This window comes from Bubalus bubalis, chromosome 6 (assembly GCF_019923935.1).
Source record: "Bubalus bubalis isolate 160015118507 breed Murrah chromosome 6, NDDB_SH_1, whole genome shotgun sequence".
In the NCBI taxonomy this organism is placed as follows: Eukaryota; Metazoa; Chordata; class Mammalia; order Artiodactyla; family Bovidae; genus Bubalus; species Bubalus bubalis.
Genome location: NC_059162.1, coordinates 117,951,491 through 117,973,882, shown reverse-complemented (window position 1 = coordinate 117,973,882; position 22,392 = coordinate 117,951,491). Strand labels below are relative to the sequence as shown.

The 22,392-nt window shown below is 58.2% G+C and overlaps 1 protein-coding gene across 9 annotated transcripts in view; it reads left to right on the top strand.

The window, feature by feature from the left end:
* Positions 1-22,392, top strand: part of HDAC4 (histone deacetylase 4) — a 296,118-nt gene that overhangs the window by 181,034 nt on the left and 92,692 nt on the right. For all 9 annotated transcript variants that reach the window (XM_044945379.2, XM_044945378.2, XM_044945376.2 and 6 more), the window contains one exon: positions 17,203-17,353. In XM_044945379.2, coding sequence (XP_044801314.1) covers positions 17,203-17,353 — 151 coding nt within the window. The remainder of the gene's footprint in view (positions 1-17,202; positions 17,354-22,392) is intronic.

Below are 22,392 nucleotides of genomic sequence, written 5' to 3'. Positions count from 1 at the left end.
CCCACTGCCCAGGACCGTCCCCGAGCCCCCGGGCCGGCCCACTGTGCGTGCCTGCGACTCTGCTGCCCAGTACCAAAGCCTGAACCCCGAGCCCCTGGACTGGCCCCCCGTGTGTACCCACGATTCCACAGCCCAGGACAAACCCCGAGCCCACGGGCTGGCCCACTGTGTGTGCCTCAATCCTGCTGCCCAGGACCACCACCCCAGCCCCCAGGCTGGCCCGACCTGTGTGGCCCTCTATCCCGCCGCCCCTGAACCCCCAGCCCCCGGGCTGGCCTGCCCCGCGTGGCCCTCTATCTCGCGCCCAGGACCACCCCAATGACCTGCTGCCACGCTGAGGTTGATGCCTGGGGATGTCCCTCCCTGGGCCGTTTATACCTGCGTGTCAGGACGTGGAAGCTGGTTGAAGGGATCCTGGCTGATGTGGCCAAGAGTGGAAACAGCATTTAAAGTCACCCTGTAGAAGCCTAAAGCGGGGGAGAATTCTTATCGCTGGACTTCATCTACAAACATATGTTCCTAAATAGCGACATTACTGGCAAGAAGAAGCACCAAAATATTAGCAGTGGTCACCTCTGGGTGAGGTGTTTAGGAATTGTCTTTATTTTCTTCTTGGGACTTGTCCATCTTCTCTCCATTTTTCCCACTGACATTTTATAACTGGGGGGGGGGGAGCTAATATTTACTTTGATTTAGATGGGATAAGGAAAAAACTAACATAATTTTTTCTTTTTGGTATTTACTGTCTGGTGCGTGCTAAGTCGCCTCAGTCATGTTCTTTGCAACCCTATAGACTGCAGCCCCCCAGGCTCCTCCATCCGTGGGATTCTCCAGGCAAGAATACTGGAGTGGGTTGCCACACCCTCCTCCAGGGGATCTTCCTGACCCAGGAACTGAACCCTCATCTTTTATGTCTCCTGCCTTGGCAGGCAGGTTCTTTACCAGTAGACCACCTGGGAAGCCCCATTCACTGTCTGCATGTATTTATTCTGATCCCAGGTTTTAAAAGCAAACGTTCTAGGAAGAAAGGTGCACCATTGAGGCACAGAGAGGTCCTGTCACTTGGTTGGGGACCACTTCCAACGTCTGTGATCACGTGTGTCACCGCACTTAGAACCTCGCAGAACCTTGCTGTTCAGTGGAAATGTGCACACGTTAAAATTCATAGGTAGTTTTACATTTCCTGTAGCCACCTTAAAACACCCAAAGAAACCAGGTTGTGTGAGTGATTTATTGTTATGTAACAAATTACCCAAAAGATTTTTAGCCGCTTGAAATAACAAACGTGTGTTATCAGACAGCTCAGCTCCTGCGGGCCGAGGATCTGGGGGCAGCTCGCAGATGGCCGGGCCACAGGGCCTCTCGTGAGGTGTGGTCGGGCGTGGTCAGGGCAGCGGTCTCATCTGAGCATGGGGCCAGGCCTGCAGGCCCCCCCTCCCCAGCTCACTCACCCCCTGGTTTGGGGCAGGAGGCCTCAACTCCTCTTCACCTGGGCTTCCAGGATCCAGGTGACCAAGAAGGAGGTCACGGTGTCTTCTGGCCAAATCTTGAAGGTGACCCCCACCCCTGACGTGGCTCTGCTGTCATAGGCTTCAACCCTCCCAGCAGGGGCCCAGCCAAGGGGTGGACACCAGGAGGCAGGAGTCTTTGGGGGGCCACTGAGGACCTGGCTGCTAAAGGTGAAAGTAATTTCAGGGTATTTTATTTAACCTCATATTTCTAAAGTGTCACTTCAACCCGGGATCCACACAAGCGGTAGTGTCCATGCTGAGTCTGGGTGCACGCCGTGGGCCAGACACGTAGAGCCCATTGCCCTGTGGACCAGCTGCACCGGGGCCACCCGTGGTCAGTGGCTGCGGGACTGGGCAGCAGTGACGTGGGAGTTAAGATCCCACGTGGTACGTGGTGCTCCTGAGACGTCCTTCCCTCAGAGACCAGCGCCACCCGCAGCTGGACGTCACTCGGCCCGGCCTCGGCTTCCTCAGGCGCCACCAGCCTGTGCCCCTGGCTTGTGCCTGCTACTGGCGGGCAGAGGGCCTGTGAGCCACCTGTTTCTGCCCTGGCTGCTTGGCGCCTCGGCTGAGGCCCAGGGGCTCAGCAGGGTTGTTGCTGCCACTGCTCCTCTCCACGCCAACTCCAAGGAGCTGCTGAGGCCAGCGTCCGACAAGCCCAGCAGAGAGCAGCACCCTCCAGAGCTGCTGGAGGCCCAGGCCTCAGGGCTTTGCCAGAAAGGTCTGAGCCAGAGCGCTCCCGCCTAATCGAGATGGCGCTGGTCTCCGTGGAGACAGCCCCCCCAGCCATGGTGGTCCTCTGCGTTTTAATCAACACCCTTGGGTTCGGGATGGATCGGGCGAGGGTCCTTAGAGCCATCGCCATGCCCTTTGCCCCCTGACGCCAAGCGCCTGTTCTGCTGCTGGGAGGAGACGGAGCCCCCGGGGGTGCTCTGTGGGGTGCGGCCTGGACCTGCCCTGCCAGCGCGGGAGCCGAGGCCCCATCACGTGCAGGGGGGATGGGTGGGAGGGGCGAAGGAGGGGGTGGGGCTTCCCGCTGAGGCCCCGCCCCAAGGGGGGTCTTTGGCCCTGAGCCGCACCCGGGTTTGCAGGACTGGGAGGAAGCTCCGGGCGGCTGCGGGACTAGGTCCTCACAGAATCAGTCTAGTTAACTGCCTTTTGGTACCAGCGATTGCCCCCCGCAGGCTGCCCGATCCGTCTTGCCCTTGAAGCTGCAGCCTCCTTTTCTGTGACTCCCGAAAGCAATCTAAAGAGCCCGCCCTGCCCACTCGCTCTGCTCGCCCTGTGATGCGGTTTCCTCTCCTCCTCACCAGCAGGCTTCTTGAACTTTCGCCATCAGACTCCTGCATCTTGATGTCATCTCAGAAGCCTGAAAGGTCAGGGCAGCCGTCTGTTCCGAGTCCTTTACCCGGCCTCCCAGTGACCCAGGGACCCCCATCTTTGGAGGCAGGGCCCCTCCGCCAGGGGTCCCCCAGCCCCCCAGGCCTTCAGGCCAGAAGCCCGCAGAGAGGATGGGAGCCCCAGAAACGCACTTCAGAAACCTTCTCAAGGTGACGCGTTCTCTGCACTTTAATTGTTTGTTTCTCCATTTACAGCAGAGATCATTCGTCTGAAGCCATTTAAAACTATGTCACCGTCATCCCATCAGCCGGCCTCTGTTTTGACGATTTCCGCTCTCTTCACAAGCCATCACCTTGTTGGGGACATTTGGCAGTGGTGTTTGTCAGACAGATTTCTTGAGCACACAATCTAATTTGTGTCATTAAACCATCAGTGAATTTGAATAGGATTTTATAATTAAAAAGGGAACAGTGTTTTAAAAAGGGCTTCTCTGGTGGCTCAGATGGTAAAGAATCTGCCTGCAATGCGGGAGACCCGGGTTCGATCCCTGAGTCAGAAAAATCCGCTGCGGAAGGAAATGGCAACCCACTCCAGTATTCTTGCCTGGACAATCCCATGGACGGAGGAGCCTGGTGGGCTACAGTCCCTGGGGTCGCAAGGAGTCGGACACGACTGAGTGACTAACGTAGAGTGTTTAAAAGGTAACCGCAGTTGCTAACCTTGGGTCAGGATGCTCTCTCACTGGGGTCCCGACACTCAGCGTCACACTGCTTCTGGACGCTTGCTGGTTGCGGCCGCTCGGGAGCCTGGCCCTGTCCTGCCCTACAGTTAGTTCTTTCTCCCTGGAAGGGGGTCCTGGAGCGTGGTCACTGGGGCCCAGGGTCGAGGGAGTCGTGAGTGTGGTGTTGGCGGGTGTTTATGCCCAGAAAGTCTTTTATCAGCTGGGACTGCTGAGCGGATCACCCGGCAGATGCGGCGTTCCCTGGGTTTGCCACTTTGATGTGTCATTTAAAATTTTCTAAACCTGTTATCGAGGGAATCCCTCTATCTCATGTTTCCAGTTGAAACGCATCGCGGTGAGAACAAGCAGAAGCGGCCCTCCCTCCCTGCTCTGCCGCCCGACCCCTGAGAGCCCACCTCGACTCCGTCCGCAGCTCGGCCGGCGCGGACCCGGGACTCCCCCTCTGGGGCTCTCGTCGGCAGTCTCAGCAGCCTTTGCTCCACTTGCTGATAGACCTTCTAGCCAGCCGTTGCCTTCTGTCAGTCTCTAGTCGTTACTTGTGGATTTTTTCGATGACTGGCTCCAGCATAGAGAGGAGACAGGAGTCTTCAGAGAGTGCTTCCAGGAGGGTGATAGGTGCTTCTGTCCTGCCAGCCCCAGGACCCCATGGGATCACTGGCCGTGGATGGACAGGAGCCTGGGGATGCCGTCAGGAGCTGGTAGAGCCCGCACACGCCTGGAGTGGGTAACACCACAGAGCCAAGGCTGAACCCCGTGACCCCAGTGCCGCCGCCTCCCAGTCTACACTGCAGGCTTCCCTCCCTGTCTACACTGCAGTCCCCCCTCCATCTACACTCCAGCCTCCCCTCTCCATCTACACTGCCACCTCCCCTCCCGTCTACACTACAGCCTCCCCTCTGCGTCTACACTGCCACCTCCCCTCCCATCTACACTGCAGCCTCCCCTCCCGTCTACACTACAGCCTCCCCTCTCCATCTACACTGCAGCCTCCCTCCCCATCTACACTGCAGGCTCCCCTCCCATCTACACTGCAGCCTCCCCTCCCCGTCTACACTTCAGGCTCCCCTCCCCATCTACACTACAGCCTCCCCTCTCCGTCTACACTGCCGCCTCCCCTCCCATCTACACTGCAGCCTCCCCTCCCGTCTACACTGCAGCCTCCCCTCCCCATCTACACTGCTGCCTCCCCTCCCGTCTACACTGCAGGCTCCCCTCCCATCTACACTACAGCCTCCCCTCCCCGTCTACACTGCAGGCTCCCCTCCCATCTACACTGCAGCCGCCCCTCCCTGTCTACACTGCAGCCTCCCCTCCCGGTCTACACTGCTGCCTCCCCTCCCGTCTACACTGCAGGCTCCCTCCCATCTACACTACAGCCTCCCCTCCCCGTCTACACTTCAGGCTCCCCTCCCATCTACACTACAGCCTCCCCTCCCCGTCTACACTGCAGCCTCCCCTCCCTGTCTACACTGCAGCCTCCCCTCCCGTCTACACTGCAGGCTCCCCTCCCATCTACACTGCAGGCTCCCCTCCCCATCTACACTGAGCCTCCCCTCCCATCTACACTGCAGCCTCCCCTCCCATCTACACTGCAGCCTCCCCTCCCCATCTACACTTCAGGCTCCCCTCCCATCTACACTGCAGGCTCCCCTCCCCGTCTACACTGAGCCTCCCCTCCCATCTACACTGCAGCCTCCCCTCCCATCTACACTGCAGCCTCCCCTCCCATCTACACTGCAGCCTCCCCTCCCCATCTACACTGAGCATCCCCTCCCGTCTACACTACAGCCTCCCCTCTCCGTCTACAGTGCCGCCTCCCCTCCCCGTCTACACTGCAGCCTCCCCTCCCCATCTACACTGCAGCCTCCCCTCCCCATCTACACTGAGCATCCCCTCCCGTCTACACTGCAGCCTCCCCTCCCGTCTACACTGCAGCCTCCCCTCCCATCTACACTGCAGCCTCCCCTCCCATCTACACTGCAGCCTCCCCTCCCCATCTACACTGCAGCCTCCCCTCCCCATCTACACTGAGCATCCCCTCCCGTCTACACTACAGCCTCCCCTCTCCGTCTACACTGCAGCCTCCCCTCCCGTCTACACTGCAGCCTCCCCTCCCCATCTACACTGCAGCCTCCCCTCCCCATCTACACTGAGCATCCCCTCCCGTCTACACTACAGCCTCCCCTCTCCGTCTACAGTGCCGCCTCCCCTCCCCGTCTACACTGCAGCCTCCCCTCCCCATCTACACTGCAGCCTCCCCTCCCCATCTACACTGAGCATCCCCTCCTGTCTACACTGCAGCCTCCCCTCCCGTCTACACTGCAGCCTCCCCTCCCATCTACACTACAGCCTCCCTTCTCCATCTACACTGAGCCTCCCCTCCTGTCTACACTGCAGCCTCCCCTCCCGTCTACACTGCCGCCTCCCCTCCCTGTCTACACTGCAGCCTCCCCTCCCGGTCTACACTGCTGCCTCCCCTCCCCGTCTACACTGCAGGCTCCCCTCCCATCTACACTACAGCCTCCCCTCCTTGTCTACACTGCAGCCTCCCCTCCCGTCTACACTACAGCCTCCCCTCCCATCTACACTGCAGCCTCCCCTCCCATCTACACTACAGCCTCCCCTCTCCGTCTACACTGCCGCCTCCCCTCCCGTCTACACTGCAGCCTCCCCTCCCGTCTACACTGCAGCCTCCCCTCCCCATCTACACTGCAGCCTCCCCTCCCGTCTACACTGCAGGCTCCCCTCCCATCTACACTGCAGCCTCCCCTCCCGTCTACACTACAGCCTCCCCTCTCCGTCTACACTGCCGCCTCCCCTCCCGTCTACACTGCAGCCTCCCCTCCCGTCTACACTGCAGCCTCCCCTCCCGTCTACACTGCAGGCTCCCCTCCCATCTACACTGCAGCCTCCCCTCCCTGTCTACACTGCAGCCTCCCCTCCCGTCTACACTGCAGCCTCCCCTCCCCATGTACACTGCTGCCTCCCCTCCCATCTACACTGCAGGCTCCCCTCCCATCTACACTACAGCCTCCCCTCCCCGTCTACACTTCAGGCTCCCCTCCCATCTACACTGCAGCCTCCCCTCCCCATCTACACTGCAGCCTCCCCTCCCGTCTACACTGCAGCCTCCCCTCCCCATGTACACTGCTGCCTCCCCTCCCATCTACACTGCAGGCTCCCCTCCCATCTACACTACAGCCTCCCCTCCCCGTCTACACTGCAGGCTCCCCTCCCATCTACACTACAGCCTCCCCTCCCCGTCTACACTGCAGGCTCCCCTCCTATCTACACTACAGCCTCCCCTCCCCGTCTACACTTCAGGCTCCCCTCCCATCTACACTGCAGCCTCCCCTCCCCATCTACACTGCCGCCTCCCCTCCCGTCTACACTGCAGCCTCCCCTCCCATCTACACTAAAGCCTCCCCTCTCCATCTACACTGCCGCCTCCCCTCCCATCTACACTGCAGCCTCCCCTCCCGTCTACACTGCAGCCTCCCCTCCCCATCTACACTGCAGCCTCCCCTCCCGTCTACACTGCAGCCTCCCCTCCCCATCTACACTGCTGCCTCCCCTCCCGTCTACACTACAGCCTCCCCTCCCCGTCTACACTTCAGGCTCCCCTCCCATCTACACTACAGCCTCCCCTCCCATCTACACTTCAGGCTCCCCTCCCCATCTACACTTCAGGCTCCCCTCCCCATCTACACTGCAGGCTCCCCTCCCCATCTACACTGCAGCCTCCCCTCCCCATCTACACTACAGCCTCCCCTCTCCATCTACACTGCCGCCTCCCCTCCCGTCTACACTGCAGCCTCCCCTCCCATCTACACTGCAGCCTCCCTCGCCATCTACACTGCAGCCTCCCTCGCCATCTACACTGCAGCCTCCCCTCCCCGTCTACACTGCCGCCTCCCCTCCCGTCTACACTGCAGCCTCCCCTCCCGTCTACACTACAGCCTCCCCTCTCCGTCTACACTGCCGCCTCCCCTCCCGTCTACACTGCAGCCTCCCCTCCCGTCTACACTGCAGCCTCCCTTCCCCATCTACACTGCTGCCTCCCCTCCTCTCTACACCGCAGGCTCCCCTCCCATCTACACTACAGCCTCCCCTCCTTGTCTACACTGCAGCCTCCCCTCCCGTCTACACTGCAGCCTCCCCTCCTGTGTACACTGCAGCCTCCCCTCCCCATGTACACTGCTGCCTCCCCTCCCATCTACACTGCAGGCTCCCCTCCCATCTACACTACAGCCTCCCCTCCCCGTCTACACTTCAGGCTCCCCTCCCATCTACACTACAGCCTCCCCTCCCCGTCTACACTTCAGGCTCCCCTCCCATCTACACTACAGCCTCCCCTCCCCGTCTACACTGCCGCCTCCCCTCCCCGTCTACACTGCAGCCTCCCCTCCCCATCTACACTGCAGCCTCCCCTCCCCATCTACACTGAGCCTCCCCTCCCGTCTACACTGCCACCTCCCCTCCCGTCTACACTGCAGCCTCCCCTCCCGTCTACACTGCCACCTCCCCTCCCTGTCTACACTGCAGCCTCCCCTCCCGGTCTACACTGCTGCCTCCCCTCCCGTCTACACTGCAGCCTCCCCTCCCGTCTACACTGCAGCCTCCCCTCCCCATCTACACTGCAGCCTCCCCTCCCATCTACACTGCAGCCTCCCCTCCCCATCTACACTTCAGGCTCCCCTCCCATCTACACTGCAGGCTCCCCTCCCCATCTACACTGAGCCTCCCCTCTCCATCTACACTGAGCCTCCTCTCCCATCTACACTGCAGCCTCCCCTCCCGTCTACACTACAGCCTCCCCTCTCTGTCTACAGTGCCGCCTCCCCTCCCATCTACACTGCAGCCTCCCCTCCCATCTACACTGCAGCCTCCCCTCCCGTCTACACTACAGCCTCCCCTCTCCGTCTACAGTGCCGCCTCCCCTCCCCGTCTACACTGCAGCCTCCCCTCCCCATCTACACTGCAGCCTCCCCTCCCCATCTACACTGAGCATCCCCTCCCGTCTACACTGCCACCTCCCCTCCCGTCTACACTGCAGCCTCCCCTCCCATCTACACTACAGCCTCCCCTCTCCATCTACACTGAGCCTCCCCTCCTGTCTACACTGCAGCCTCCCCTCCCGTCTACACTGCCGCCTCCCCTCCCGTCTACACTGCAGCCTCCCCTCCCGGTCTACACTGCTGCCTCCCCTCCCGTCTACACTGCAGCCTCCCCTCCCATCTACACTGCAGCCTCCCCTCCCCATCTACACTTCAGGCTCCCCTCCCATCTACACTGCAGCCTCCCCTCCCCATCTACACTGCAGCCTCCCCTCCCCATCTACACTGAGCCTCCCCTCCCGTCTACACTGCAGCCTCCCCTCCCATCTACACTGCAGCCTCCCCTCCCATCTACACTGCAGCCTCCCCTCCCATCTACACTGAGCCTCCCCTCCCATCTACACTGCAGCATCCCCTCCCATCTACACTGCAGGCTCCCCTCCCATCTACACTGCAGCCTCCCCTCCCATCTACACTGCAGCCTCCCCTCCCCATCTACACTGAGCCTCCCCTCCTGTCTACACTGCAGCCTCCCCTCCCCATCTACACTGCAGCCTCCCCTCCCCATCTACACTGAGCCTCCCCTCCCCGTCTACACTGCAGCCTCCCCTCCCGTCTACACTGCAGCCTCCCCTCCCATCTACACTGCAGCCTCCCCTCCCATCTACACTGAGCCTCCCCTCCCATCTACACTGCAGCCTCCCCTCCCATCTACACTGCAGCCTCCCCTCCCGTCTACACTACAGCCTCCCCTCTCCGTCTGCAGTGCCGCCTCCCCTCCCGTCTACACTGCAGCCTCCCCTCCCATCTACACTGAGCCTCCCCTCCCATCTACACTGCAGCCTCCCCTCCCGTCTACACTACAGCCTCCCCTCTCCGTCTGCAGTGCCGCCTCCCCTCCCGTCTACACTGCAGCCTCCCCTCCCATCTACACTGCAGCCTCCCCTCCCCATCTACACTTCAGGCTCCCCTCCCATCTACACTGCAGCCTCCCCTCCCATCTACACTGAGCCTCCCCTCCCATCTACACTGCAGCCTCCCCTCCCATCTACACTGCAGGCTCCCCTCCCATCTACACTGCAGCCTCCCCTCCCATCTACACTGAGCCTCCCCTCCCGTCTACACTGCAGCCTCCCCTCCCCATCTACACTGCAGCCTCCCCTCCCATCTACACTGAGCCTCCCCTCCCATCTACACTGCAGCCTCCCCTCCCATCTACACTGCAGCCTCCCCTCCCCATCTACACTGAGCATCCCCTCCTGTCTACACTGCCACCTCCCCTCCCGTCTACACTGCAGCCTCCCCTCCCATCTACACTACAGCCTCCCCTCTCCATCTACACTGAGCCTCCCCTCCTGTCTACACTGCAGCCTCCCCTCCCGTCTACACTGCAGCCTCCCCTCCCCATCTACACTGCTGCCTCCCCTCCCGTCTACACTGCAGGCTCCCCTCCCATCTACACTGCAGCCTCCCCTCCCCATCTACACTGAGCCTCCCCTCCTGTCTACACTGCAGCCTCCCCTCCCCATCTACACTGCAGCCTCCCCTCCCATCTACACTACAGCCTCCCCTCCCTGTCTACACTGCCGCCTCCCCTCCCCTCCCCGTCTACACTGCAGCCTCCCCTCCCCATCTACACTGCAGGCTCTCCTTCCCATCTACACTACAGCCTCCCCTCCCCGTCTACACTGCAGCCTCCCCATCTACACTGCAGCCTCCCTCCCCATCTACACTGCAGGCTCCCCTCCCCATCTACACTACAATCTCCCCTCCCCGTCTACACTGCAGCCTCCCCATCTACACTGCAGCCTCCCCTCCCCATCTACACTGAGCCTCCCCTCCCTGCCTACACTTCAGGGTGGAGACCCATCCTGACGCGTCAGTCTGACGGGCGCGATCCTGGGAGATGGGGCTGGTCTTCCGAGGTTCCTACTTGTAGCCCAGACTGCCAGCACCGTCCGTTAGGCAGATTTCCTCAGAATAAACCCCTTCCTATGAAAGACACGCTACGGTGTGTGTGTTACACGTTTTGGTGGTCTCATCGGGTCTCCGTCCAGAAGTATGCCTGCTCTCTGCGAGTTTGTGTCCAGCTTGGCTCTTCTCTCCCCAGGTCTCAGGCTATCTAACAAGTGAAAAATAAAAGTGCTTTCCACTCTTTATTTGCACATCCTTTTTCACTAGTGAGGCTGAGTGTGTGTGTGTGTGTGTGTGTGTGTGTGAAACCTGCTGTGGTTGGTGCTGTCTTCTGGACAGGAGAGCTTTAGGAGCTGTTTAGCCAGCACGTGACACTTTTCCTTGCAGGGAAGTGGATAGAATTGAAAGGAGCCTGCTTTTCCGGTCTGGGAGCCAGGCCGGTGTTTACTGTCTTTATTACCTGCCCCGGGTAGCTGAGCGACGCTGCCTGGACCCCAGCTTCTGGGTCGTCTGAGACAACTTGTAATGAGCCCAGAGGACACGCTTTGGCGGCCGTAGCCCCAGTGCCCGGGAAGGCGCGTGGCTGACGCGAGCGCCGCGTCATTCCTGAACCCGTCGGCACCCCGTGAAGGCACTTACGGTCAGGGCTGGCTCATAAGTCTGCACTCCGCGTTTCTAGGAAGTCACCGACAGGGCTGGCGGAGGGCCGCGCTTGACCTGCCGCCCTGGGGGCATGGATGGCCGCTCCATGCTGTGCTGTGCCCTGTGCCGCCCCCGGCTTGTAGGAGGGAAGAAGCGCTGAGCGTGTTTCCAGAGGTGGCAGCCGTAGTTTGTTCTGCAGAGAAAACCGTCTCGTGTGGCCTTGCACCACGGTTTCTCTCTCATCTCTCCTATCTCTCCTCACTGGCTCTCGCTGATCAATGTGCTGCCTTTGGTCCAGCCCGAGACCCTCATGGGCACATGTAGACCCACTGTGTGCTGAATGGCAGGGACAAGCCAGAGGACATGGCCTGGGTCTTTGTCAGCTCCAAGCCGCCCCAGGAAGTGTGTCCTGGTGGCGGTGAGCCCCGTGGAGAGGAGGGGTCGGGGTGCCCTGCAGGGGGAGGGGACCGTCTGCTGGTCTTCAGGGCGCCCACCTGAGAGGAAGCGGCGTGCAACAGGAGTAGAGCTGGGGTGGTGGGGGTGGCGGGCTCCCCCTGGACCGCTGTCACCTCCCCCCTCCCCCCACCACTCGCAGTGGTGCCCTGTCCACGGCGTCCGGGGCACCGAGCATCTGTGATGCAGGCCCTCCTCTCTCTGACCCGCCTGCGGATAGCAGACCCTTTGTGGCATTTGAGTATCCAATTTGGGGGGAACCTGAGTGACACGTCCACGGGACCTCTTGGTTACTGCTGCTGTGCTCCATGAGGCTGGAGGGGAGGGTGCTTTTGAACTTAACTGAAATGAGGGTGCCTCTTTGATTTGAGCCAGTAAATCCACATGGTTCCATTTTGGAGGACCCCGTAGGCAAGAATATTTTAGTCTCGAGTGGGCCCTGACCACCGTGGCCAAGTAGCCCGTGAGCCTGGAGACGAGCAGCCTAGAGGAGGCCCCCTTCATCAAACTGGTGCTCTGGCCCCCGGGGGTCACTGGTCTGCCCTGGACTTCTCCCCGAAAGCGGGCCACCTGAGCCTTAGAAGCTCCTTAGCCATCTTGGAGAAGCTCCATGACCGCCGCCTGTCGAGCCTGATGCACAGGGCTTGTGGGTCCGGCCCCAGGTGGGCGTGGCCTTCACCGTGGCAGCCTCATGCCCCCAGGGTGACCCCCGCTCTGCCCCAGCCATGCCAGGCTGTGATAGCACCTCGTGTTCTGTGATGAGGGGCCACCTGAAATCCGTGTGTTTATTTTCACAGTGACACAGGAAGTGGGTGGCAAGAGCAGCCACCACGTCGGCCAGAGGCGGGGGTGAGAGGCCTCGGCCAGCTCCCTGCCTGCACCCTGGGTGCACCTGCTGCGTGTTGAGGTAGAGCCTCCCCAGGAGACAGTCTCGTGAGTGGCTTAGAGGAGCCGGGAGGGCCCTGCGCTGGCCCACTTGCTCAGCTCGGGCGTGGCCTGGGCCCCTGGTGGTCCTAGCCCCAGGGGACGGCTCAGCCCCCACGGAGCCTGGCCTGGCTCTCCGGTCCTGGCCCTGCCAACCCAGGCTGTCCTGTGTGCAGTGTGGACCTCCCCAGCCTGAGCCGTCAGCAGAGGAGGAACGACAGGAGCAGGCGGTGCCCACCACCTGCGACCAGGAGCCCTGCTGAGACGGGCCAGGGGAGCCTCCAGCTGCTCTTGGCCTGGAGCAGATGGGCAGCTGCCAGCGGCCTCCACGTTCCCCTGGGGCCCAGGCTGGGTGCAGAGACCATGGCACACCGTGCATCCCTCCTGCATGGGCACGAGAGCTTGGGGGCAGAAAACGTGCTGGACCCCTGTGTTCAGTTGCCCAGTCGTATCCGACTCTGCAACTCCACAGACTACAGCAGGCCAGGCCTCCCTGTCCCTCACCATCTACCGGACTTTGCCCAAGTTCGTGTCTATCGAGTCGGTGATGCCATCCAGCCATCTCACCCTCTGCCGCCCCCTTCTCCTTCGCACCATGATGCTGGGGAGGCCAGAGGCCTGGTTTCTTAATGTTCCTTTCATTAAACTGCACAACAGTCGTTTTCCGCGAGTTGTGTCGTCCTGTGAATTTTAATCACCGGGATCTAGGGTGGTTGTTTCCAGTCTCTTTGTAATGATAATTGAAAGATCTCACTTTCCTTTTCTGGGTTCTGGCTGAAACGTAAATATTGTGAGACCAGATTCAGCAGATTTCTGCCTGCGCCTCATTTATGCATTAAATGAACGCTGAGCAGCTGAGGGGAGCCCGGGCTGTGTGTAGGCAGTTTGGGGGGATCGGTAATACCAAGAGCGCCAGGTTCTTCATCCCAAGATCTGTTGTTCTGGGCACCATCTTGGCTTCCCGACACCAGACAGCCCTTTGAGGTGTCCGTTCCCAAAGGCTGACGATGCTGGTGGAATCCCAGAGTGGCTGGCAGTGGCCTGGTGATGCCCATGAGGGCCTGTACCCCCGGACATCGGGTACAGTGCCATCGGGCCCCAAGGCAGGATCGTCTGAATCCAGGCAGATCAAGACATTTCCTCTGGTAGAAGAACCTCCCTGGGTGAGCAGCCCTCCTTCCTGGAAGGAAACTATGACAAGGGACGTGGCTCATTTCCACTTCGTTTAGTCTTTTGTCCCCGTGGTGTCATTCCGTGTTCCTTTTAGAAGAGAAGAGAACACCCCTTTTTAAATCATTTGCAAAGTTCTCGAGCCGGTCTCACAGACACGCACAGTAACGCCAGCTGGAAGCACTGAAGGTCAGACCCAGCTGTGCTGACTGCCAGCGACAGTCACTGCAGAGCCGGGGAGCCAGGGCGGAGAGCTACTCTTGAAATCCCGTCACCCAGAGCGGCCTCTGCCGCCCTTGTCCTGCCCCAGCTCCTGTCAGCCGCTTGTTGGGAAGGCGGTTGTTTTTGTTTCTGCCATAGAGAGAGGTCGGCCGTGATGCTCAGCGTGTATGGAGCACACGGGTGGGCGCTGAGCTGGGCGTCCGCTCCTGCCCGTCGCCGCACAGTCTGCCGCACGATGTGGCCTGGGAGCCCCGGGCCCTGGCGGGGGCAGGTGTGCTGCTGCCCGGGGGCCGTCTACACTCGCTCCTCTGCTGCCCGGGGGCCGTCTACACTCGCTCCCCTGTGTGAGCCCCGTCCCGCACCCTCTGTCCAGCGGCCGCCTCCCTCTCCCTCCCTCCCTCCCTCCCGCGCTGAGTTTGGGCTTCCTCACACCCACCCCTCTGCATTCTTTCTCCCATAGTCCCGGCTGGAAAGCAGCCCCCTCCCCTCCGGGGAAGGCGGGAGGCGGCAGGGCTTGTGGACTCGGGCCCTGGGTGCCCTGCTGTGTGTGCGGGCACCTCTGTGACCACAGGGGCGTGTGTGTGTGTGTGTGTGTGTGTGTGTGTGTGTGACAGCTGTAATCTGCCTGCCCGGGCTCCATCCAGTCGGGGCTCAGCCATCCGTCCTGTTCCACAGTGGGCTGGTGAGGAGGTGTCTGCAGGGCCCCCAGGAGTGGCCACGGGGGCGTCCGCCCTGCGGCGTCTCATGCACGTGGTGGCTGGTGTGGGGGTAAGCGTGCTTGTCCACGGAGAGTCCCAGGGCCTCGCAGGAGACAGATGGCGGCCCCCCATCCCCTTGGGACAGGGACAGAGCGAGACCCGCTCCAGCCGAAGGAGAGGGGTCGGGAGTGAGTCACGGCCGGGACACAAGCACCCCCCGGGAAGGTGCTGTGGGCAGAGGCCTGCCCTGGGTGGTGGCCAGGATGGCAGGGGAGGCCCTTGGGGCTTCCCGAAGCTCCACGTGGCTGGTGGGAAGCTGAGGCCGTGCAGGGGTGGCCAAGCCCTGGAGCGGGAAGGCAGGGGGCGGGGCAGGACAGACGGCTGGGAGCAAGCGAGTCGGAGGGGCCATCCAGTGGGAGCAGGCAGCTCTGGCCGTCATCGGAGGACTTGGCTGGTTGATGTTCCAGGAAAACCTGTCAGGTGTCTGGGCTTGATCGTGTCTCTCCCACACCCCCGTCAGCGCTGGCCCGCTTGTCTGTTCTTGCCTTTTCCAACACGCTAAGTGAAAATGGGATTCAATGGCTAGTGAGGTTGAACATTGTTTCCTATTTATTTCTAACCACTCTTTTTGGTGACTGGTTTGATCTCTTTGCTGTCCAATGAACTCTGAAGAGTCGTCCCCAAACCACAATTCAAAAGCATCAAACCAGTCCGTCATGAAGGAAATCAGTCCTGAATGTTCATTGGAAGGACTGATGCTGAAGCTGAAGCTCCAGTACTTCGGCCACCTGATGCAAAGAACTGACTCATTGGAAAAGACTCTGATGCTGGGAAAGATTGAGGGCAGGAGGAGAAGGGGCCGACAGAGATGGCTGGATGGTATCATTGACTCAATCTACAAGTTTGAGCAAACTCTGGAAGATAGTGAAGGACAGAGAAGCCTGGCGTGCTGCAGTCCATGGGGTCAAAAAGAGTCAGACATGACTGAGCGACTAAACTCTTTTTGGTGAATCTCCTGGCCTTTTTTTGCTCACCTTTTTAGTGGACTGCTTGTCATATTCTTATTAACATGAAACAGCCATCTGCATATAAAAGTTGGTTTGTACACCATGAGTATGGCAAAGAGCTTTTCTCATTCACCTTTTGCGTTTTAATTTTGTTGACAGTATATATTGTGAAGGTAGCTTCTTACATTGTCAGTTATGTCATTTTTGGCAACGTGATCACACATACATCCTGAGTGTGTGTCCGTGGACAGTCGTGAGTGTCTGTGTAAACGCTGCCTCCACCAGACCGTGCACACCCTGGGAGGCTCCCCCAGCTCGTCCACTGCCTCACCCAAGAAGCAGCCTTCTCTGACTTTTGTCTCCTTGTCTTGGGATTTCCTGTTCCAGAACTTTGTGTGAATAGAGTCTGCAGGTGGACTCTTTTCTGTCCTGTTTCCACAGCTGATGCCAGACCTGCTCATTTTGCTTGTATTATAGCCTATCCTTGTTTTTGCCAGTATGTCCAGTTTATTATTTCGCATTGCCGGGTGGGATTCTTACATAAGAACGCGCACCCCTGTCCCTGAGCTTACGTCTGGAGGACGTCGGGGGTGTGTCAGGCAGGGCTGCTGTGAGCACAGTGGCCACGCACGGTCCTGCACAGGGTTTTGCCCAGATATGTTCCCACATCTCTTGGGTTAGTCCTGGGTGTGGGATTGCTAGGTCTCGGATGGGTGTGTGTTTAACTTTGAAAGAAGGTGCCAGGCAGTTTTGCAAAGTGACCACACTCTTTCACGCTCTTTTGTGTCACTCTCAAAAAGGCATTCCAGTCACTCAGTCGTGTCTGGCCCCACAACCCTATGGACTACAGCACACCAGGCTTCCCTGTCCCTCACTATCTCCTGGAGTTTGCGCAAACTCATGTCCACTGAGTTGGTGATGCTATCTAACCATCTCATCCTCTGTTCATCCCCTTCTTCTCCTGCCTTCAATCTTTCCCAGCATCAGAGTCTTTTCCAACGAGTCAGTTCTTCACTAAGGCAGCCAAAGTACTCGAGCTTCAGCTTTAGCATCAGTCCTTCCAATGAATATTCAAGATTGATCTCCTTTAGGATGGACTGGTTTGATTTCCTTGCAGCCCAAGGGACTCTCAAGAGTCTTCTCCAGCACCACAGTTCAAACGCATCAATTCTTTGGTGCTCAGCCTTCCTTATGGTCCAACCCTCACATCCATACATGACTCCCGACTTCCTAGATTGCATAAAGCGTCATGCGTATTTTCTTCCAGGAGGTCAGTCGTTTTTATTTTCACTTACAGCCTTCAGCATGAAACGAGTAGGAGACATCCTCGAGCAGCCCTGCTTCCTCCTTGGTGATGCGAGCCCTGCTTCCTCCTTGGCGATGCGGGCCCTGCAGGGGGGAGCGAGGCCCGGGGTCCACACCGGCAGAGAGGGGACCCTGGCCCCCTGCCGCTCTTCTCATGCGTGTCTGTCTCACTGTTCCTTTGGGGCGAGGTTCTGACCGTCTACTTCCCTCCCACAGCAACAGCAGGAGCTGCTGGCCATGAAGCACCAGCAGGAGCTGCTTGAGCACCAGCGGAAGCTGGAGCGGCACCGGCAGGAGCAGGAGCTGGAGAAGCAGCACCGGGAGCAGAAGCTGCAGCAGCTGAAGAACAAGGAGAAGGGCAAAGAGAGTGAGTGCGTGCCGGGCGGGCGGTGGGCGGGCACCCTTCCCTCACCCGTGATCACCTGGGACCCAGGCCCCGGAGCCAAGCTGCATCAGGAGCCACCTCGCCCGTGTGTTTCTGGGCACCCCAGCTTCAAGGCTGGGCCCCGGCTTTGTCTTCATGCAGGGACTGCAGAGGGCATCTGGCCCCACTTTTGGTTTGGCTTAAGCATTTACAGGAAAGTTTGCAGACTCTTGGCGGACTTAGAAATGACTAAGACCCGTAAAGCATCACAGTGAGCTTCGCCTATGAGTTCAGCCTCAACTTTTTCAAAGTTGCTTTGTCTGAGAGCATTTGTGAGCGGCAGATGGTAGGATGGCCTGTCACCAAGAGGAAGCGCGATAATTCCTGGGTTGCACATTTTTGCCCTTTGACCCAGTGTTCGCTTTCCATCCTAGCTGTGCTTGTGTGAAGACCAGCGGAGTCCGTTATCTTGCAAGAGGCGCCCAACTTAATCTTAGACAGGAGACTCTTCCATGTGCTGTCTCTGGAAATTAGGTAGACTTTCCGAGGCTCTGGTCCTTTCCGCCAAGACCTCAGAGCTCAGGTGCACGCGTGGGTGCCCTGTTAATCCTGAGGGTGTGTCAGGCTGTGCACTTCTGCCCATGTCAGGACTCGATGTCCTGACCAGATGGTGGTTTACTCTTCTCATGCTCATGAGTAAAACAAGAAGTCTTTACACACTTTACCAATACATACTAACCTCCAAAAACCTCGAAATTCCTTTATCCTCAGCTGCTGAAAGTGGTTGGGTTCCCCCAGTGGCTCAGTGGGTACAGAGTCCACCTGCAATGCAGGAGCCACAGGAGATGCAGGTGACGCAGGTTTGATTCCTGGGTGGGGAAAATCCCCTGGAGGAGGGCATGGCAACCCACTCCAGTATGGACAAAGGAGCCCGACGGGCGATAGTCCAAAGGGTTGCAGAGTCAGACATGACTCAGCAACTGTGCACACGGGCACACACTGAAAGTGGTTAGCCATCCATACAAGTCATTTTAACAAGCTTTTAAAGTTTATATACACAGTTTTATGTACACACGAGATACAGCATAAGATGTCTTAAAGATTCTTGTAAAGTCTATTATTTGAAACTGTTTAAAAAGTCTTTTTACTGGTGTGTGTTGTACATAAAGAACAGCGCACAGACTTCCGTGTGCAGGGCGTTACCCACAAGTACACATCGCTGTGCAGCCACCCCCAGCAGAGCGCCTGCGACCGGGTCAGGAGAAGCCGCCACGCCCCTCGGCCCTGCAACTCCGACACATAACACTGCTTTTGAAACTGATGTCAGTGGACTCACTAACGTGGAGGCTTTTGTATTTTTCTCCTTTCACCCCACACTATGCGTGTGGTGTCTGCTATGTCCTTGTGTAGCAGGAGGGCTTCACTTCCTGCTGAGGTCCCCGCTGCTGTGTCCATCCACTTGAGAGTCAGTGAATGTTTGGGCTGTTCCTCGGCTCTTACAAATGCGCTGCTCCATACACCCTTGGCCATGTCTTGTGGAGCAGGTCAGCTTCCATAGGTGAGGCCAGTCTCCGGAGTGGCTGGACCACTTGTCACCCCCATCAGTGACATCATAGGAGTCCTATAGCCCTGCATCCCTGCCGTGACTTTAAATCTCAGCTCCGAGCAGCAGCCCCTTGGTTTCAGCTGCTTCCTCTGATCATAGCGGGACTCAGCGTCTTCTCCTGGGCTCCTGCCCACGGGCCTGTCCTGTCAGGCTGAGTCCTTGTTCCAGTCTCTTGCCCATTCTCTGGTCGGTCGTGGGTGTCACGAGGGTCTTCCTTCACCTGCCCTGTCCCTCCCCTGGTGGTGCCTTTGAAACCACAGAAATCTCAGCTCTAATGCAGCCTAACTTACACTGGTCTTTTCTAAATTAAAACGTAATCTAATCTGTATTATTATGCCTATATTATTTTGTACATTTTTATAATTTCTTTCAAAAAGCATATTATTTTTCCTAAACGGATATAACTAATTTAGTTTCTTCATATTCACTTTATGTCTCTGTTTATTTGCACATTCTTAGTCATTGTTTTTATACACAAAATTAACAGCTTTTCCAGTCAGTTATTACAGCATTCACTCTTGAAATTAATAAATGTATTTTAACATATTTGCACTTTCACTGTCCAATAGAATTTTAGTGTAAAAGCAGGTCAGCAGAGTTTGTTTCCCACATGAAGTCTAGCTTATGTGCCAGTATTTGAAAGGAATCGGTAAATCCGAGTCCGATAGCTCATTACAGCACAGCGATTAGACCAGATGACGACGAGCCCACAGTCGGGACTTCGTAAATGAGGGTGGAAGGCCGGCAGGAGAAGCGGACTTGCAGGCTTGGCTGGCCACCTGCACCTTGTTCTGTGAATACAGATCGCGGCCCTGCCGTGGGCAGCTGTGCCAGACGGCGCCCATCACACTTGGTCCCCGCTTCCCTGCCCTCTGCCTCCCATGCCCCTCATCTGCCACCTGCCAGGCTGGTCCACACCACGAAGTTCAACCACACCAGGAGGCTGGTCTACACCACAGGCCGCTCACCACCACTCGTGCTGAGGGTGTGGCCGGGGCGCTGATCGCACCTGAGCCTGCAGCCCTGATGTCACTAACCACCAGCACACAGGCTGTCATGATGGACTTACCTGGGGCGGAGGGTAGGCGCCAGCTTTCGTTTCTAATACTCCCGGGATGACTCTAAGGTGCAGTGGAGACTGCGAGCCGGGGTTGGGGTGGTTGCCCTCGCTCTGAGTTAGGGACCTCAGCATCCTGGAGGCCCTGTGGCCTCCCACTGTGTCCACCGCGTGGGGACTGCCTTCCATAGACCCCGCCCCACGGACAACAGCATGTGGTCCCACAGGCGCCCTGTGAGGGGCTTTGCTGTGGGACAGTAGGTATGTGGCACCCAGAGCCCGCACAGTTGCCTACCTGGTCCCCGAGTGGACCTGCTATGGCCCCGCCCCCTCTCCTGCCCCGCCCTCTTCTACCACCCCGCCCCATAGCCTTCCCCGCCCTCTACTCCCGCCCCGCCCCGCCCCACCCTCTACTTCCGCCCCGCCCTCTGCTCCCACCCCACCCTCTACTCCCTCCCAGCCCGCTCCCGCCCTGCCCCATAACCTGCCCCACCCCCTCCCGCCTCTCCCCCTCTCCTGCCCCGCCCTGTACTCCCACCCCGCCCCACCCCGCCCTCTACTCCCGCCCCGCCCTCTGTTCCCACCCCACCCTCTACTCCCACCCAGCCCGCGCCCCGCCCCTGCCCCGCCCTCTACTCCCACACCACCCTCTGCTCCCTACCCCGCCCCTCTCCCGTCCCGCCCTAACCCCTCGTGATCGTACAGGGCTCTTTGCAGCGACGGTAGGTTGTTCTTTGAGGAGCGAGGGCTAGGTGGAGAGGGTCAGCAAGTCCCTGTGCGCCCGGCTCACCAGCAAACCCAGGGACTCACCAGGTCGCTCAAAGGCAGCTTGGTCTACAGTGCTTCCTCCCCGTCTGCCAGAAACTTCCAATAAAAATAACATCTCAGGCCTCACAAAATATGAAAAGATTTGACTTCTGAAAACAGTTTCAATCTGTTCAAAGTCAAAAACAGTTTCTTCTGCCCACCAGGCAGCCCCTCGACAGGCTGTAGGAATGTTCTCTTCTCCCCTCCAGGCTCACAGCTGCAGCCCCAGCGGTTCAGCTCGTGGGTTTGGGTGGTCGGGTTTATTATTAATAAAGGACTGTGTACAGTGGGTACTTGGCACGCCTGCATCGGCCCTGCAGCCCTCAGAGTGTGGTCTTGAGAGAAGGCAGGCTTGGCAGGCCGCATGCTGGACGCTGCTCGGGCCTCACCTATGAAGGAGATTCTTGTTTGTGTGGCTCACGGAGGCCCTGGCGTTAGCATCTCCAGTTTGTAAGCATTTGAAAATGTAGTGCAGAGCTTCCGTTGTGTCGTTTCTTGGGGTTCTTTAAAAAATGAATTTCTTTTTGAATATTTCATTGAAAGGTTTGTTACATTTAACATTCATGGTGCTTTTAATTTTAAATAATTCTGCAGTTTTCCTGATTGATGCCAGTTAATGCTATTGATTTGGTAAAACAGTGAATTCTTAGAGTTGATGGCAGTTTTACTCAGCATGAACACATGCTGTTTCATCTGTTTTATTTAATATAACCATGTTTAAGACTCTAAGATACACTGTCTTTAAATTCATTTAAAAACAAAAAGTCCAACAGAAGACCTGTCTTTGTTCTCTGGACAGTTTGGAACTGACACTACTGCATATTTCTCTCTGGTAGTTACAGCCACAGCCTGGCAGGCGGGGGCAAGGCGCCCGCACTTGGAGAAGTTGTTAGCTTTGCCTAAAAATGGCTCAAAAGGGTGGAGATAGGGACTTCCCTAGTGGCTAGGTCCAGTGGCTAAGACTCCCCACTCCCAATGCAGGGGGCCTGGGTTCAATCCCGGGTCAGGAAACTAGATCCCACATGCCACAGCTAAGAGTTTGTGTGCCACAACTAAGACCAAATAAATAAAAATAAACATGAAAAAATGTAAAAGGGGAAAAACAAAGATGGAGCTAGAAGATGGGACACCAGCCCGCGAGAGTCGTTCCTTGTCCCGTTTGTAGGGTGATCAGTCCCTCCACGGGCGCTAACCTGGGAGACATGTCTGGTGGCACCTGCTTCGGGGACCACTGAGCCCCCGGCTTCTGCCCCATCAGGTGGGCCCCACCCAGAGCCCCTTCCCTACCTGGGTTTCCTTGAAAGCTTGTCCTCTGACTACCCCGACACCCCCCCCGGGGCAGAGGGCTGTCTGTGTCTTGCTTACCTCTGTCCCCACCAGCTAGTTCACTCCTGGCACACAGTATATTCCCTGTAAGGCTGTCAGATGAATGAGTGATCATCAGCAGAAATTAATTTTTTTAAGTAAAAAAATTCAAAACACGTGTTCTCATGTACTGAACGCGCTTTGCCGCTGCTGGAGCCCTCACGTAAGGTGGAGAAAGAAGTCTTGAGAGGCGAGGGCGTGTATAAC